Source organism: Zeus faber (assembly GCF_960531495.2).
Source record: "Zeus faber genome assembly, chromosome: 7".
NCBI lineage: Eukaryota > Metazoa > Chordata > Actinopteri > Zeiformes > Zeidae > Zeus > Zeus faber.
This window is the reverse complement of record NC_137203.1, coordinates 15,876,639-15,895,276: the sequence shown is the minus strand read 5'-3', so window position 1 is coordinate 15,895,276 and position 18,638 is coordinate 15,876,639. Positions and strand designations below refer to the sequence as shown.

At 41.9% G+C, this 18,638-nt stretch overlaps 1 protein-coding gene across 3 annotated transcripts in view; it reads left to right on the top strand.

The window, feature by feature from the left end:
* The window catches only part of vps13a (vacuolar protein sorting 13 homolog A), a 53,161-nt gene that overhangs the window by 23,401 nt on the left and 11,122 nt on the right, over nucleotides 1-18,638 (top strand). For 2 of the 3 annotated variants that reach the window (XM_080003554.1, XM_080003556.1), the window contains exons 36-62: nucleotides 128-252; nucleotides 347-510; nucleotides 1,077-1,318; nucleotides 1,745-1,923; nucleotides 2,073-2,219; nucleotides 2,975-3,187; nucleotides 3,916-4,059; nucleotides 4,369-4,470; nucleotides 4,630-4,782; nucleotides 5,143-5,404; nucleotides 5,731-5,891; nucleotides 6,180-6,283; nucleotides 7,948-8,257; nucleotides 8,427-8,563; nucleotides 9,005-9,305; nucleotides 9,745-9,849; nucleotides 9,991-10,137; nucleotides 11,490-11,621; nucleotides 11,890-12,023; nucleotides 12,868-12,939; nucleotides 14,334-14,466; nucleotides 15,927-15,984; nucleotides 16,276-16,447; nucleotides 16,882-17,035; nucleotides 17,903-18,049; nucleotides 18,328-18,409; nucleotides 18,500-18,569. In XM_080003554.1, coding sequence (XP_079859680.1) covers nucleotides 128-252; nucleotides 347-510; nucleotides 1,077-1,318; nucleotides 1,745-1,923; nucleotides 2,073-2,219; nucleotides 2,975-3,187; nucleotides 3,916-4,059; nucleotides 4,369-4,470; nucleotides 4,630-4,782; nucleotides 5,143-5,404; nucleotides 5,731-5,891; nucleotides 6,180-6,283; nucleotides 7,948-8,257; nucleotides 8,427-8,563; nucleotides 9,005-9,305; nucleotides 9,745-9,849; nucleotides 9,991-10,137; nucleotides 11,490-11,621; nucleotides 11,890-12,023; nucleotides 12,868-12,939; nucleotides 14,334-14,466; nucleotides 15,927-15,984; nucleotides 16,276-16,447; nucleotides 16,882-17,035; nucleotides 17,903-18,049; nucleotides 18,328-18,409; nucleotides 18,500-18,569 — 4,150 coding nt within the window. The remainder of the gene's footprint in view (nucleotides 1-127; nucleotides 253-346; nucleotides 511-1,076; nucleotides 1,319-1,744; nucleotides 1,924-2,072; nucleotides 2,220-2,974; nucleotides 3,188-3,915; nucleotides 4,060-4,368; nucleotides 4,471-4,629; nucleotides 4,783-5,142; nucleotides 5,405-5,730; nucleotides 5,892-6,179; nucleotides 6,284-7,947; nucleotides 8,258-8,426; nucleotides 8,564-9,004; nucleotides 9,306-9,744; nucleotides 9,850-9,990; nucleotides 10,138-11,489; nucleotides 11,622-11,889; nucleotides 12,024-12,867; nucleotides 12,940-14,333; nucleotides 14,467-15,926; nucleotides 15,985-16,275; nucleotides 16,448-16,881; nucleotides 17,036-17,902; nucleotides 18,050-18,327; nucleotides 18,410-18,499; nucleotides 18,570-18,638) is intronic. The other variant, XM_080003555.1, reaches the window with a different exon arrangement.

Below are 18,638 nucleotides of genomic sequence, written 5' to 3'. Positions count from 1 at the left end.
GGAAACTGAGAGTAACTTGCTTAACCTTTTTCCCCTCTATGGAAACTGAGTCACTGAAAACCAGAGTCAAATTCCTTCTATGTGTAAGAATACTTGGCCAATAAAACCTGATTCCAACAATCCTCAGGTAACACAGTGGTGACAGCTGCTGTGGTGGAGACCCAGAAGAGCAGCAAGCTGAAGACCACTCTCAAGGGGGACTTTAAGTTTGACTCAATGACGCTGGTTCTGTACAGCCCCAGTATGAACAAGGTAACTCGACATTAACAACATGAACTTGGACTCGGACTTGATCTTCTTAGTTTGGTGTTTTCTCACCTCTCTCCGGGCTATCATACATGTGCAGCTGCTGGACTCGCGTGACGCGCAGCTGAAGCTGGCGGAGTTTACCCTGGGCACCATCTCCAACTCCGTCCACATGTTCTCTGATGGCTCTATGAAGGCCTCCGTCCAGCTGGCCAACTGCCTCCTAGACGACAAAAGACCTGGGGTCAAGATGGTCACCCCAAGGTGATAATTTCAATTTTTATTTATTTATTTATTTTTAAAGAGTGACTGTGTTTAATTTAGTTATTTTATAATAATTATTTTGGTTATTTCATATATAAAAGCGAATTGCTTCAGTGTCACTGAGCGAAGGTAAAACAATTTGTAAATGGATAAATGTATTTTCTTTTTATCGAATGGTGAAAAATATGGTATAATTTGAGATATGAAAAGAGAACAGAAGCCCCTGCAATCCTCTGTGAAAAAAATTGAAAGCTTTTATTAAAATGGCTGATTAATAGTGCAGTTGTGAAAAGCATATGCATAAGGATAGGGCTGTAGCTAATGTAGGGCATTTGCCAAAAGAAAGATTTGCACGTTTTTGTTTTTTTTTCTCTGTTATACATTTGGTTCAATATTTTGTTGCACTTTCCTAGCATCTTAGATCTTTCCTGTGTTTTTGGGGGTTTGAGATCTTTGTTTAAAAGAGGCGGGTTGATTTGGTTGAAGAATGAACTTTTTCTTTTTCATCTCTCTATAAGCCCTCACTTCATTTTTCTCTTTCCTTAATACTTGATTCACACCTCCAGAATGATGGAGATGCGTCCAGGTGCGGAGCAGAACCAGATGGTGGAGGTGGTCTACCGACAGGGCCGCGAGGGCGCCGTTCTCTCCACGGTGATACATGATCTCTACTTGTGCGCCAGCATGGAGTTCCTGCTCACAGTGGCCAACATCTTCCAGCAGGCCTCGCAACAGGGCTTTGCCCTGCAAGCCAAGACCACCGCTGGCAGCGGGGACAAAAGGAGCGCTGCTGCAGCTAAAGAGCCTGGTTCGTGGGGATTTTTGTTGTTTATGCTGATTCTGAAGAATCCGTTAAGAAAGAGATGAATAATATTTATTCAGAGTTCAAAGTTGCGATCCATGATATTGTCCATGTTAGGTCTATTACACTATGAGTCCCAGAACTCCATTCGAAGTGCAATGTTCAACATGCTTAAATGCATAAATAATTGTAAGTCGCTCTGGACAAAAGCGTATGCTAAATGACGTAATTTAAAGTAATGCAACATCCAGGTTTACCCTCCAAGATGGTCACTTTCTTTTCTGGAAAGTATCCTTAATATAGCAGAAATGCCACAAATAATATACTGTATATTTTTTTACATGTTCCTATTGATGTGTATCTGCCCCCATCCTCCCGCTGCAAATTCCTGTCAGACCAAATCATATTCCTTCCTTTTACCCTCTGCTGCAGCACCAGCGGTGGTGTCGAAGATGGAGATCAATGTCACCGTGCAGAACCCGGAGATTGTGTTTGTGGCGGATCTGACCCGCGCCGACGCTCCCGCCCTGGTGGTGACCACGCAGTGCGATCTGATGATAAAGAGCGGAGCAGAGGGATCACTGATGACTGCTGCCATCACTGACCTCAAGGTTTGTATTTTTCATTCAATATAAGTAAAAAAAAGAAAGAAAGCTCTACTGTATTTTCGGTAGCATATGTCAAAACAAATCGATAGATAAAATGAGAATTCTACCCCCTTGGATATGAAATCCAAATCAATGCAGATGCTTCATTGCAGGTGGCAGCGTGTCCCTTCCTCAGAGAGAAGAGGATGAACAATGTGACCACGGTCCTGCAGCCATGTGAGGTGTTCTTCCAGAGCAGCCAGAGCAGCCCCACCTCTCCTCAGGCCATGGAGGTCTCCATAAACGCACTCACGCTCAAGGTAGGCCTCGCCTTCTTATAGTTGGTTATTAACAAATTACCAACAAGGTGGTTATCAGGCTAGATTTGTGATTGAGCATGAAGTGTCCTTGAAGTGCTATTGAAAAGGCATGTTAATTTGACTGGCTTAATAGAGTTATTTCTGTAGTCAATTTGATTTAAACACAGTTGTTCTAGTTATGGATGTCATAAGAACTTTTACTTTGATACCAAGTTGATGCCAAAATAACTGCTGGCTTTTCTACAGTATTTGCAGTAATAACTTATTGGTAGCCCAGAAAAGGTACTGCACTGCAGTCAGGCAGATCCCAAGCAGTCACAAAAGAATGCCAAAAATGCAATACAAAATACTGGTTACAAAGACAAAATAATAATAATAGATGAAGATGGAGAAAGGTAGTGCTGCTAGGGCTGCTGCAGCAACAGCTTCTTCAAATATTAGACAAATATAATATAAAAATATAAATATTTTTGTATTATATCTTAAGATACAGTATAATACCAGCGAGAGTCTTGTGTGGAAGTTATGTGTTACTTGTATGTGGCACTTTTAATACTGGCTATCAACAATCATGGAGTTTAACTGGTTATACGTTTCAACTACCAATGGTATTGTGACCTCCATAGTTCTAACCCCTACAGCCCCTACATTATGTTTGGGAAATCAACATTTCAACTTTTAAGGCTATTATTTATAATATAAAAACTATTATTCCTCTCTCTCTCCCTCTCTCTTCTGTCTACCTCTCCATTCAGGTGTCTCCTATCATTATCAACACTGTCATCACGCTCCAGTCTGTCCTGACGCCTGCTGTGGAGACGCCACAGGACAGTGTGGACAGTCCTGTGTCGCCGGAACTCTGTGAGAAGCGGGACTGGAAGGAGCTCAAACTCTGGTTCCTGGACCCAGAGAGCGACGAGGACACCCGCTCAGTGGCCCTGCTCATCCCGCAGGGGGAGTCGCTAAAGGTAATGCAGCACAGCGGCGATTATGGAGGTGATGACATTGTGTCGTGAAATAAATAAAGTAAAATAAAAGTAAAACAATAGATACAGACATAATACAAGTACGGAAGTAAACAAAAGCCAGTCTGAACAGTCTGCTCTTAAGCCGCTTTTTAAGGCTGTCCCCTGTGTCCTGAGTCACATATATTACATAATTGCAAATATTCAAGTTGATCGCAATCCCTTTTTAGAATTGGTAGATTCTAGAATGCTAATTTCTTCCATCCAAATTTGAAGAGAAAATTTCATCAAGTGTTTAAATCAGTTGGGCTGAGGAAAAAATAGGATAAACTGTATCCCTGACTTTTCTCAATGATGTGGATGTGTATTATTACACTATTAAAAGTTTATACTATGCTAGTGCCATAAAATTAACAAAGACTATTACATTTTCAATTGTAACTATTTGTGTGACAATTCATCACCAACTAAAATCTCCTGATTGTGACAGTCATTGTCCAGAGATGTTTAAATGTAGCATGTAGAGAGCTCTTGAAGTCGTTACAATCATTTTGCATTGAATTCTAAGTATCAGAATATCAACTCCTTTGATAAATCAAAAAACACTATGAATCATCAATCAAACTAGTGTGAATCATCAATGCTTTTTTCGGGGATCTCTTGTATTTTATTTATTGTTTTAGCAGTGTTAGTGTATAAGAAATGTAGATAAATTCTCCCCATCCGTGCAGGTGACCATCAACTCTATCTGCCTGACTTTGGAGGCTGGTGTGGGGCATCGCACCGTCCCCATGCTGCTGGCCAAGTCCTCTTTCCACGGAGACGTTACTAACTGGACTACACTCATCAACCTGCACAGCCAGCTCAACCTGGAGGTGGAGTAATGCGTCGTGATTGGATGTGCATGTTTATGTTAATATTTTGATACTTAATGACATCAATTTGCTAACTTAAATTCACGATAGAGAATGACATGGGAGTAAAATTGTCAACATTTTATCCTCACAGACAGGGTGTTATGGATAGACTTTCTGTTTTTCTTACTTATTTCTTGCGCTACATCAGATGGGTTCTCCACAAATAAATGGCCAAGAGTCAACTGTTCTCCAAGCATTTCGCAAATTAGGATACTGGGTTTATATAACAGTTTAATTTATCTGTTTGTCTTTTTGTCCTGTCTTTAGGTTCATTACTTTAATGAGGTAATGGGAGTGTGGGAACCACTGCTGGAGCCCTTGGAGGATGAGAGTAAAGACGGCTTCAGACCCTGGACTCTGGGACTCAAGGTACTGCACGCGCACACACACACACACACACACACACACACACACACACACACACACACACACACACACACACACACACACACACACACACACACACAAAACTTTCTTTGTTGTCTTTGTTTCTAAACTTTCTAAAGCACTGCTTTGTGACCTCTCCAGATGAAGAAGAAGCCAATCACGTACACATGTCTGTCAGATGAAGTGGATTTAAACGTTCCAGACTACAAGACAGTCATCAGCATCAACAGCAAGGACCAGCTGAACATCACCCTCTCAAAGTGTGGACTGAGCATGCTCGGTAACCTGGGCACGGTGAGGAGATCAAATAACTCCCAATTAGAAACAAGCAAAAAATAATCTTTCATATTAAAATCACAATGTCTATCACATATATTACTGCTATTTTGCATTTAACAAAAAATAAGTTGGGCAAATTAAAGTGGTAATCAATGCGGTCAATCAAATAGGAGACTTTCAACAAAATAGTAAGTAATTAATCTTACAGATAACCACTTTAAAGACTACAATATAAGGTTTCTTTACAGAAATGGAAAGGAAGCATGCACACACACACTTATGACCTGAAATTGTGGGTGGCAGTTTGTTTCCTCTGAAATTTACGTGTGTGTGTGCGTGCTTGCGTGCGTGGGCGTGTGGCTCATCTCTCCTCAGGCGTTTGCAGAGGCTGCCAAGCAGACAGCAGAGTGCTTCCAGAAGGACGAGGCACCGTTCGTGCTGAAGAATCGTCTGGGCTTGGCGGTGTCCATCCTGCACAGCGAGATGTTCAGCCCCATCGGGGAAGAGAACAGCAATCGCACAGTGGAGCTCCAGGACGGGGACACTCTCAACATGGACTACTTGAGAACCAACAGCGACTCTGACCAGTTCTCCGCTATGACCTCTCTCAGTGCCAAGGACTACTACATACAGCCTAGTGAGTAAAAACACAGCTCAGATTAGTGACCCTACTGTAAGGCTTAACGGGTGATGACTCACGAATTTCTTCCGATGTTTGGCTTGACTCCCATATATCAGGAGTTTCTGCAGACACCTCCTACCAAGGCCTCTGGGCTCGGCATCGTCCTTTTAAACACTTTTTTGAGCATCGTAAATGAAAATTATATATTTCACTGAGGCCTTCCTGTTGTTTGTCTTGTCCACACTATAGGTACTGTAAGAGTACATACAATTCTGTGAGGGTGCAATTTCGCACATTCATCTTCTCCTATTCGCTCTTCTCCTGTTCGCTCTCCTCCACAGCCCCTGTGGGCCACACGGCTGCCAGTGTGATTCCACTGATCAAGGTGGGCCGGGGGATGTACAGCGTGGTGCACAGGGAATCTGGAGTCACTCGCTTCCTGGTCTGCCAGATCTACTCTGTGGAAGGCAGCAAGTACATCAAGATCCGCTCTCCCTTTCAGGTATCATTGATCCACTTATGTTCCCCTTCTCTCTCTGTACTTCAGCGAAACAAGGTGCATAGGCCACACAGTTCAGCATCAATGTGAATTAGTTGATGAATACAAATATTGACTGACTTTTGAATATTGATTAACTTTTACTGGAAACTGCTTTTTATTCATTATCATGGGCATGTAGGTCAGTGGTCCACAATCTCGTTAAAATAATTAAATACTGTAGATTTATTGCTCATACCAAAATTAAAAATCTAATGCTTTTCTCTTGTTCACATGCTTTCCTCAATACAGATAATCAATCACTTCTCCATCCCCTTCAAAGTGTTTGAAGGGTCTGCTTGCTTGGGTACAGCTTCCCCTACGGAGGAATTCTGTGTTCCACTGGACTCTTATAGGTGAAAAAAAACACACACAGACACACGCACACATTTATTATTGATGTACCATCTCACACACATGTGTGAGGTGTTCTCTCTGGCTCTTTACTCAGTTGAAATTTCGGACCCTGCGTTCTTGTACGTTTGCTTGACATTGTCTTTCAGTTTAATTTGAAAACTGCAATTCTCATAAAGCCAAGAATGCCTAAAATGGCCCAGATGTTTTCTCACCTAAAATTGCCCAAGTATCTTATGTATCATTTGAAAGTGGAGAATCAGAGCTTCCAAACAAGGTGTCACTTGTGCAAATCAAGCAAATATTTTTAAAGCTATGACTTGTTAATGACAAGGGTGTGGCAAACCGTGTTTCTGAGATAATCACCTCCAAAGTTTTACCCACACCAGGTTCATTCAGCCAGCTCCCAGAATGCAAATGGTGTTGGCGGACAAACAAAGCCTCATGGCTACTTAACATGATGCTGAATGGGCCAATCACGAACAGCTCAACAACACAACAAATTTGTTTTTTAAAAAAGCTTTTATTTAACAGTAAGAATATACATGTTTTATAAAAGTGGAATTATTTTGGAGTTTAAAAGTACGGACAACACAACAAGATGTAGAGTCTATCAATATTATGAGTCTCTGAAAATCTGTCACCAATCTCAACGGACTTCATCACGTCATCAACTTCTTCCGTTGTAACAACAACGGGCGTATCGTCGGTCTCAACCGGTGGTTCTCGGAAATATTCAGTTTCATCATCACATTAAGTTTGAAATCAGCTGTTTGAAATGTTCTCCAAGTCCCGAGTAATATCAGATTCAGCGTCGCTGTCGGAGAACTGATTATCATCGCGGAAAATTAAGTCCAGTGCGCGCTGCTAACACTGTCTTGGCTTGACTTGACTCTATCGCACTGGTCAGATTAAGGTCCTAAATATGCTTCAGATCTTCCGCCGCCCCTTTTGCATAATCCATAACGATACGGAGAAGAAAGTCTTCACAGACAAGTGAAACACCCCCATGCTGCGCTTTAACCGTCTGTTTACGGGAGTGACATAGGTGTGTGGTGCAAAGGGTTTTCCTTCTTCGCCGTTTCATAACAGTGGCTTTGTTTGTGTAAAGTAGTACGATTTAAAGGTTGAATTATATCAAAACGGTTTCACATCACATGGAATATGGATGAGTGATCTTCACCTGGACGCTCGCGTTAAAGGATCGATCGGCGTTATTCAGCTCTGTTCAGTGCCTCGTAAGTGAACTGCGTTTCCCCATGTAATCTAACGGGAATATTTAACTCCACGGTTTAACATTTTTCTACTATTTATAAATCAAACTCGGTTTTGGAAATTCGTTGAGATATTTTAAAAAAACCACAAAAGAACACAAATCTGGAAAAATCTCACTTTCCTCCAAAAAAGGTTTTATTTGGCTGCTCCTGGCGATTTTAGAAATGCACAAGATGGCGAGTTTTGCTGTGGTGGGACACATATGCACTTAAGTATACGAGTACTTCAAAACTTTACTGAATTAGAAACATCAGTGAGTACTTTTGGGTCAGGGTATTTGTACTTATGCTTACAGTAAATAAAAGGTTTCCGTCCTTCCACCACTGTCCCACACCCACATAAAATTGCTCTTCCCTCCGTTCCACTCTCCATCCTTTACTGCCCCCTGCAGGTCTGAGCTGAGCCTGCAACCAGTGATGGAAGAAGACGCTGATTCGGCTGAGCAGTTTGAGTGCTCAGAAGGCTTCAGCTATGAGGACGTCAATAACCAGGAGCCCGGAACAAACCTTCAGCAGACCTGCCGTCGCCGTGGCAACCAGGCCGGCGTGCTGATGATCAACATAGTGCCAATGAGAGATGCTGTCACGTCCACACACACCGGAGGCGTAGGGGAGAACTTTGATGAGCCGTATGTGCTTCACCTGTGGCCCTCCATCCTGCTGCGAAACCTGCTGCCTTACCCAATTTCCTACAAGATACAGGTAAAATAATTTCCTAAGATCATTTCTGATAAAGGTGAAGATGCTTTTTATCTGTTCATATGAAGCAACAAAGAAAATTGTGTAGATCTTCCTTCTAAATGTTGTAATTTTTGTCAAGCCGAAGGACCTTAATGAACCTAAAGGACTGCCTCCCTCTTTACCTCAACAGGATAGCGGTGATTCTGCCTCTGAGGCCACATTAGAGCCCGGCCACTCTGCCCAGCTTCACACTGCCGTCATCAACCAGTCTAGTCTGGCTCTCTGCCTCCTTGACTACCTGTCTCAGGATTGGTCGGCCAACTATAGGTTTGTCTTTCATGTCATTATTTTTAATGTTTAAAGTGGTAATCCGCAAGATTGTATTGTGTTGCTCCAAGGGCTTCCGGCTTCTCTTGGGGCTGGGGCGTCTTCTGTGGCTGCAGGGCGGGGTGCTCGGGGCTTTCCTGCAGCCGTGGGGTGTCTATGCAGCTGCGAAACTCAGGGGTGGCTTCGGGGCCCTTTCCGCTGCTTGAAGGAGCCACAACATAATACCGACATTATACACCAGAACCAATTAGGATAAATCCTGTTCACTCACCAGTGAACACTTCACACACACATACACGCACGCACGCACGCACACACACACACATAGACATACAGGCGGTCTCATCACAGGCACCCCACCGGCACCAAAAGGGATTTGTATCAATTAAGTCACATTTTCCGCTTTCTCTCCCTTGTTGGGCCCAAATTGTCTTGTCACAGCCTCCGTGCGGGCCAAGAAGAAATCACCTTCATCGTGTTCCAGTCACTCCGAGAGGACGAAGAGGATGACTGCAGCAGCGACGATGAGGAGAGGAAAAGGGCAGAATTGGACATTGCGGTGCACGTTAAATATGAACCGGGACAGATGGTGTTGGCTATCCATTCTCCATACTGGATGGTGAACAAGACCAGCAGGCTGCTGCAGTACAAGGCCGACGACATCCACCGAAAACACCCCCTGGACTACGACATGCCACTGCTCTTCTCCTTCAAGCCTCGCAACTTCCTACAGAACAACAAGGTAGACTGTTTGACTTGATGGCCATTCAGAGGTGCATTTAGTTGAGTTTATTTGTGGAAAAACAAATATACAAAATGACAGAAGTAGTAGAAAAAGACAGAAGAAACGACAAAATAAAGTTGTCACAGAAGAAAGCATTATACATCCAAATTACACGTGTTTCACTTAATAAAAGCAATTTCCAATTGGACTTGAAGGGAATTGATGCATTGAAGACATTGGACCTCTTTCATTAAACTTGTCTTACTTTTTTGTCCCTTTGATAGGAAAAAAAATATGAACGTCACTGTTTGTGAGAGTGTGACAATCACGCCTAACAATCACATTTGGACATACACATATTTTGCGAATGATGCCCATCAAATTTTGCTCACGGTACTCCTGTGCAGTTGTATTGCTTGTGTTGTGTATTAATGTTGAAGTCTGCTTTGTCTTCCAGGTGCGTCTGATGATCTCGGACAGCGACCTATCGGATGATTTCTCCCTGGATACTGTCGGTAGCTATGGCGACGTGAAGTGTAAAGGCAAATACAAAGATTACTTGGTAAGATTCTAACTGGAAGCTAAACTTTGAGACTTACAGCCAATATTTGATCCTTCAAGGAGCCATCAAAAAATGGGATTTGTTTACAACATAAAAAATTGAATTCTGACGTTGTGCTGTTTGCCTTCATTTTTCCATCAGGTGGGAGTGAAGATTGATGCCAGCAGTTTCAGTCTGACCCGTATTGTGAGCTTTGTGCCATTCTACCTGCTGGTCAATAGAACCAAGCATGTCATCCTGATCAACGAGGAGGGACAGGACAACTGGACCCAGGCTCAGCCACAACAGGTCAGAAGCACAGAAACCTTTTTTTTTATTTTTTTTTGGCAGAAATGGTTCTTTTTTTTTCAGTAAGTTATATTTGCAGTTTACTGTAGTTGTGACAAGTATAATAACTAGAGGTGTCACGATTCAAAATCAAAAATCGACTGAAATGAGCGTTGAACTTAGAAAAGCACAAGCAGATTCGCAATTCTCTCCCTATTTCTGTGGGTAATATTGTCCGACATGGTCGCCATATTGGGACAGTAAAGATCTGATCAGCAAATGCCGTTTACGCTGGAGGGGTGCGGGGCCCTCCCTCCACGGTGTCGACCGCGGCTCCAGCGCTGAACCGAACTTGGAGTTTGGTGAGCTGCAGTCGGCTCCGTGGAGGGTCCAATGTGTCACATCCCTCAACGCACACTGCACCCCCCACCTGCCACTAGGGCTGCAGTAACGAAATTCAAATAGAATTCCAATATTACAAAAAAAAGAACCCTATAAAGTAATACCCTATACAATATAAGTTCATCCAGTTTGTTGCACAGTGACACATTAGAGAGAAATATTCCCGGTAACGTTGTGCCAAGTCGGTGGAGATGCAGCAGCGCACCAACGTGTCTTCCTCTCCTCCGGCATTTCACTGTGTGTACAAGGGAGAGTGCCTTTGACCAGAATGTCCAGTAATTCAAAAGATGTGGTGATGAAAGTGGGAAATAAACCTGACCATCACTGACCAATGTCTACACTATAGTGTAGAGGTTCCCAACTATGGGCTCGTGGACGGTGCTGGGCCATCGGGTATTTGCCACCAAACCGTGAGAACACAGGCGGGATTTTTTCAGGAGCGATCTGCCATCTGCTCCACAGCAGAGCAGCAGCAGGAAAAGGAGTAAATTAAATGCATCTCGAGTTTTTATTTGCTCTGTTTTGAGAAAAGATGGCTCTGATCAGAGCGCAGGTAGTAATTTGCCTTTTACTACAAGCGTTCCCCCCCCGGCAAAAATAGTATCCGTTTTTCTGCTCCTATTTTAGCGAGTAACTTAAAAGTAGTGTAATAAGTAACTTATTGTTTATTATTCTAAAGTCTTGTTTTGCTAAAGCTCTTAACTGTTTGGGTGTGTTGTTTGAATATTCTCATATATTTGTTATTATTTACAAGTTTTAATATTCAATTAAAAGTTACTTATTGAGAAACAGGTGTTTTTCTTTACAAATCAGTGCTGAAAAAAATAGATATTTAAATCGAATCGCGACCTTGAAATTGAGTAATTAAGTAATATCGTGGGTTTTGAGAATGACACCCCTAATAATAACACGTAAAACTGCGCCATTCAAAGTCATTGATGTTTATGTACTAATTCACACTGCATTTTCAGTCTGCCATTCCTTTCTGGCCTGAGAAAGACACCAAAAAACTGAGGATAAAGGTGGAAGGGTGTGAAGCGCCTCCCCGAACCATTGATTTCACACGACCAGAGAACTGCCTTCTTCTGCAGCTGGACAACACCGTGAGTTGTAGAGTAACACTTACCCAAAAATTAAAATATTTAGCAAATTGAAATGTCCTTATATTATATTATGTTATATTATATCAATTTTATATATATTTGATAAGCTTTGATATAAATCCAAAATGTCATGGTCCTGTTTTGGGTTCTTTCTTCATGAGGAGGAGGAGGAGGAGGACAAGGTTAACTGTACTCAAATGTACTCTCTGTAGCATTAAAAACATCATAAATATGACCTCACACACATAGTTATTGTCTTGTTTTCTAGTTGGGCGGTATTACTGTGGATGTGAACCTATCGGAGCACTCGGCGGTGATTCGTTTCTCAGACTACCACGATGGTGCCGCCCCCTTCCTCATCATCAACCACACAAAGGATCAGATCGTACAGTTCCACCAGAGGTGAGAAAGTGACTGTCTTTACTCTACTCTCCAACTTAATTATAGATAGAGTTTCATAGCAAGAATTATGAATACAAAACTAAAAATTAAAAGAGGCGATTAGTGGTGGAGAACAGACCTATCAAATATAAAAAATATAAGTAGAGGGGGAAACTCCTCTGAGGCAAATTGATTAAAAAAAAATGTAATGCATTTTTAAACCATATTCACTCCACTCAGCTTACTTAATCCCTATTTTGTAGTGTTATCTCTTCAGAAAATTATTATCACCAATGATTATCTGCTTTGTATTTTGGTCAGAAGTATGTTTTTGAGACTGGTTCTACTCCTTGACCACAGAAACTACTGGTAAAAGTGAGTGGCTGTACAGTAAATGGTCATGTATCGAAGTGTAGTCAAACCCTCAAGATTTCAATGTTGCCTTAAATGGAAGCGCCTCACTTTCATCAAAATTCAATTTCTGTATGTGTTTCTCATAACTTACATTTCCGTTCAGACCACGCTTCACTTGGTTTTAGAGGTGAAACCAGTACCAGGGAAATAGTCTGAAAAATAAGTCTATTCAAAGTCTTTACTTGTTCTAATTTGTGCATTTCATTTTCAGTTCATGTTTGGTCAGAAGAACTTTGTCTCATTTGTTGATGAACCACTTATTAATTTAACTGTTTTCCATTTTACACATGCTGTACTGAATGATGATGATGATGATGATGATAATGATATTAATCTGTGACCTACGCTGCAGGCATTTTGACAGGATGGAGTTTGTCATGATACAGGATGTTTGTTTTTGTTGATTGAATTCTGTTTGTATATTTGTTTGTTGTTGTTGTGGGCCACACAGCAGGCGGAGGGATTCATCCATGTGGATAGCTGATGAGCTGCTCGACCTCTCCTTCTCGGTGGAGGAGGACAGGTAGAATTCTAGTCGAAATAGAGAGTCCTGGTGCACTCAGCCAGCCAGCCAGACAGACGGAGGGACGGAGGGGTAGAGAGAGCTTGAGGGCTTGAGAGCATGAGAAATAAGAGAGGACATTTGGGGCAACAGGAGTGGGTGATGGAAATGATAAGGTGATAGAAATGTGTGTATCAATAGAGATTCACCGATACCAAAACAACAAAGTAAAATTAACTGGACTTTTTAAACCACCACCTAGGGATCACATCCCTCACCTGTTGTTTTTCATTAGTGTCAAGTGAAAATTATATTTTGTGACATACACCTATCTCTTAAAATATGGTGATATAAAATTTGGGGCATATTGTCCACCACTTTAGTCATATACTTTTCATGTACCCCTCTTCCATTGAAGAGATTGTAGAATAAACAGAACAGCAAATTGACCCCGCAGAAGATACAGGATTGGGTTTTGCTGTCTTAATTTGCTCTTAATCCTTACCATATAAAATAATGGAAAAAAAAAGAATAGAAAATGAAAAATGTACTTCATTTCTCAAGTGTAGTAATTAAATTTTTTTCTCTTTTGCTATTTTCTTTCAATTTATGACCATAATAGTCCAGCATAGCCTTCTGAGCAGTTAAGCATAAATTAAATAAAGTGGGTCCCAGAAAGCGACTCCAAGCTATTTGGTTCCTGCCTTTGTAAGAGTATTGAGGAAGGAGCACGTGAGACCTTTGAACCCATTCAGAACTCTCAGTTTGACCTCAGTTGTATCAGCTGTTTCTCAACTAACATTTCTTCTCTTGTAGTGCTGTTTGTTTTGGCTGCTGGGATTCTGCCAAATTATCCTCCTGCTTCCTAGAGTAGTTCTCTCCCGCCGAAAGGAAAAAGTGAACAAAATCAAACTTCTCCTTTGCGACTTCAGCTCTCGTTTCTTCACATCCAAGCAATCATCCCCACTTCATCCCAAGGGCTTTTTTAAATTAATTTTTTTTATGTTTTCGATCAAAAACCATCAGTGAATGTGGATTTATGCTTTTTCCCCTGCTAAGGGGTGTCAGGGACCTTTGGTTTTGGGTTGTGCTTCCATATGCTTTGATAACTCATGGCTGCCTCTGTTTAAGCTAAATCTGTATTCTGTAATTGCTAGACTGAAGGTGGCGGGGCTGTCTGACATCCTTCCTCTATGGCGCTCCACTCGCTGTAGCCTGTTGCATCCAGCTTATATTGTCATGGTTTGTCGAGGCAATAACTCATCATCGCTATTGTGTGTGTGTGTGTGTGTGTGTGTGTGTGTGTGTGTGTGTGTGTGTGTGTGTGTGTGTGTGTGTGTGTGTGTGTGTGTGTGTGTGTGTGTGTGTGTGTGTGTGTGTGTGTGTGTGTATTTTGTGCACATGTGGCTGTGCAGCTCCCAGCACCAGGCGGAGAAGGAGGATCTGGAGCCCGGTAAAGCGGTGTACTACACCTGGGCTGAGCCCACCGGCTCAAGACAGCTTTGCTGGGACTGTGGAGGCTACAATGGGACTGTCAGGAATGAGGAGGTTAGGGCTGCCCCAGAATAGTCGACAAAACATTAGTCGACGAGCAGAGTCTTAGTCGACCAAGTTTTTCATTGGGCAGTTAGTCGCAGAAAAAAAATCCATTTGGAAGCTGCACCTTGTCAAAATGAACCTCAAAACCTATATGACTGAACCCGTTAATGCTAGAGGGCTTTTCATTTGAAACAAACTTTAACAAAAATAAATGTTCAATCTCATTGCTGGTTGTTCCGACACATTCAGAAGAATAATTACAGCTTTAGATGGGCGGCTTTTGCCGGTAATTAACAGGCAGCTCGCTTCATGCACGTGCGCTGCATGAAGTTGACTAGTCTAAAAGTTAGAAGAGATATTGTGTAAATTATGAAAAATATTACATATATTATAAGAGCCATTTGAAACCACACATCAATCACACCAATCACATTCTTCAATAAATGCTCTGAAGGCAGTGGTGCGCCCCAGCCCCAGGGCGCCAGGGAGTGGGAAGGCGCAGTGACAGGGTTGCCAGGTCGATGGTTTTCCTGTGGAATTGGGCTACTTTTTAAGTTTTGTGATAGCAATAATGCTGTCATGCCATGCTGTTGGACTTTAAAAGCAGTATATATGGTCTGGCAGGGGCATATTTTGAGTTCTGATATTGGACTAGTTTTGTTACAGACCTGACAATCCTGTTTAGCGAGTCCGTGGTACGAGGGGTAATCGGCACACTGAGAAAACAGTCTTCTTAAATGTTTACATTAATAAAATAATAATAGGGCCTAATAAGTTTAACCGGTGTAATTAACAGGCTGCTTGTAAATTAAATTGATAATTCAAAGGCTGGTTATTAGGTTTTGTATTTATTTGTAATGTAGCGCAGTGTTAACAATGTTAGTTATAACATTCTTTCTCACCCCTGCAACACCACAAATCGCTTGAACTGACGACTAAAAGTCGACTCGGAAAATCTTTAGTTGGGGGCAGCACTAGTAAAATCATCATCTTAATCTACTTTTCCATGTTAATTAATTTGGATGCAGTATGTGGACACCCAAACACCACACCCTTAATGTGCTTGTCGACCATTTAATTTCAAAACCATGGGCATTAATATGGAGTTGGACTCCCTTTTCTGCTCTGGGAAGGCTTTCCACTAGATTTTGGAATGGGAGCAAATTGAATCAGACTGCAAGAGGGTGAAGCACTTTCCATTGCTCCAAAGTCTAATGGCGGCATGCTTTACACCACTCCAGCCGCGGTTGACAATGCATTGGTAGCTTAGAATGAATGGGCATTGGCGTTTTTTTTCTCCTCAACATTATTTTAACACTGGTACTGATTTCATTGTTGTGTGTGGGACCCACCTATGCTCAATGACTAGAACCAGTTAAGCGGCAGTGTTAAAACAGCAAGGTGTATGGAAAGCTATGCCGATCTTATTGTGAATACCTGCATGTGTGTTTATTTCTGTGTATTTTTAGGACCTGCGCGTCGATATGAACGATGAAGGAAAGCTCTTCCTGATCTCTTTCTACGAAGGTAAATTTAAAAAAGGCTCAGAGCTGTCTTAACACAATGTCCTCCAAACATATCTTGAGGTTTCAGGACCGTTTCACTTATTTTTGTATTTCATTTTATGTCCTTAGCTCTCATATTTTTTTCCCATTGCTAAATTTTCTAATTTAAATTTTGATTGGGATGGTCACAATCTGGAATCTAGCTTTGATGGTCACATCCCCTTCGAGGTGGTTTTACGAAAATAAAAACAAGTGGAAAACGTTACCGCTGCATTGCATGAGTTACTCTCTATCTTCCCTTGTTGATGTTAAGGTCTGCAGCGCGTCGTGCTCTTCACGGAGGAGCGTCGCATCTACAAGCTGCTGTGCGAGAGCGAGAAGGTACAGCTCGCCGAGCAGGAAATCGTTCTGTCGCTGCTCAATATGGGAGTGTCGCTGATCAACAACACCACTGGGCAGGAGGTCTCCTTCATCGGAATTACAAGGTCTGGCATCATGCATACACGCAGATAAGTCGGTTTACGTAGACTTGAGCTAATATTATAATAACAGAATTAGAACCTCAGTTAGACATGGCACTCACACACCATGGGTCCTACAGCAAACTAAAACCTCTTCAATGGAACTTTGACCTAAGCAAACAATATGATACTTTGACAACCTCAGTTGGCTTTGTGTTGATTAAAATGCATTTACCTGAAAACAAAATGATACCCAGAAACTACTAATACTGTAACAAAAGAAAAGAAACGAGCCAAACTTGTCAAGTGGAGGCCCAGCTTACATAATAATACTAATAATAGGATATTTAACTAAAGCATTCACATACTGTATTACACATTAACTTCGGGGCACGATTTTCAGCGTTACACACATAATCAATGACGCTGCTGAAACAAATTCCCCCTAACCTTTTCAGTTCTGATGTGGTGTGGGAGTGGAAGCCCAAGGCGAAGTCTCGGTGGAAACCTCTGAGCATGAAGGAGGCGCAGATGCTAGAGAACTGCTTCAGAGGCTACATGGAGTCTGGGCCCGTGGACAATTTAATAGAGCAGCTAGACACCAACTTCCAGGTAGGAGAAACACACGCACACACACACACACACACCTCCCATCCCTCCTGTTTTATTTTGTGCTTTTATGCAATAAAATCACAAACTGACACAAATGAATGAAGCTTTGGATGAGATCCAATCCAGTTCCATTTGTTTAAAGAATATACAGTGTATAGATATATAATTTTTTGTTTTATTTCCAGAGGAATATACCATTGAAAATAAGGATGCACCACAGTTTAAAAATTAAACCCTTAAGTGTAAAATAAGGATAAGCACATAGATAGCTATGGATTACTCTAATTGGAACTTTATCTACAGTATCACCCCACGATGTGCCTTCAGGCCAACTCGCCACTGTGAGTGATGTTACCTGCATGTCACGTTTGTGCCAATTAGGAAATTAACACACTGCAATGTGTTTTCCAGCGGTGTAACACACAGGCAGATTGATTAGTTGAGGCTGGTGAAAGTTAAAAAAAAAACCCACAAAAAACACAAAAAACTGACATTGAACTCTGTATGCAAGGTTTCAGTGCCAAAATGACACGCACAATCACATACTTAGGATGGATAATAAATGAAGAACTATTAAAACAAGTCTTGAACTATATCTGGGCAATAAAAAACCCAGAATTTGGGAAACCCACTTCTTTACTCTTGTACTATGTAAACTGTGTTTCCTGGGTAGTAGTATAATTTCACATGTTCCCAAGTGTACTCGGAACAATGTTTAACGGTGTTGTATTAATGTGTCATGTCATGTTGATGGTTAATTTGAGTAAAGACTCATGAGTTCCATGACTGACAACAAACAAAGTGATTGCCTCTATGAGTAAACATGTTCATTTCACAATTTGGGATATTTTCTGTTCTTTCTCCAAGGTGTCTTTCACTCCCAACGTCATGGATATGCGGATGCTGCAGCCTTACAGTTCGCCTCTGCGGAGGAGCTTCCTGCCCGGGGTGAAGGTGGAGTACAGTGTCTCACCACGACAGAGTTCCTACCGCGTCCAAATCAACCGCATACAGGTGACCGGAAATGGAGTCAAGAAAAACACCTTTCATCCTTTTATTAATATTTCTGGATGAAGCCAATCCAAAAGTTAAATGCTGATTACCGCAGGTACTGGTGTCTCATGACTGATAGCGCAATAAACATTACAATGCGTAGACAGCGGTAGCTGAAACTGTAAGCCACGTTTTCTAACCCTCATCATTTGTGTGACACTTTCTCCCTTTCCCTCTGACTTTCTCTTTCTTAGGAACGATGTCTATTCTGCCCTAATCGTTAATTTATTTTCCCACAGATCCAGAATCAGCTGCCGGGAGCCATCTTTCCCTACGTCTTCTACCCTGTCAACCTGTCCAAGTCCGTCACCATGGACACTGGTCAGTCCCGGCTCCGTCCCTCTGCTGTGCTGTTCAGATCAGTCCAGTGCTTTAACTGAAATAGAATTGTATTTACCTCTGTTCCTTCAGAGCCCAAACCTCTGACGGATATCAGCATCGTCACCAGGGCAGCGGGACACTCGGACATCTCCCGCATCAAGTAGCTCATTTTAACGACCTTTTCTGATTTACATTTCTCTCTGTTGTACACTCGTCTCTCTTTTTCTTT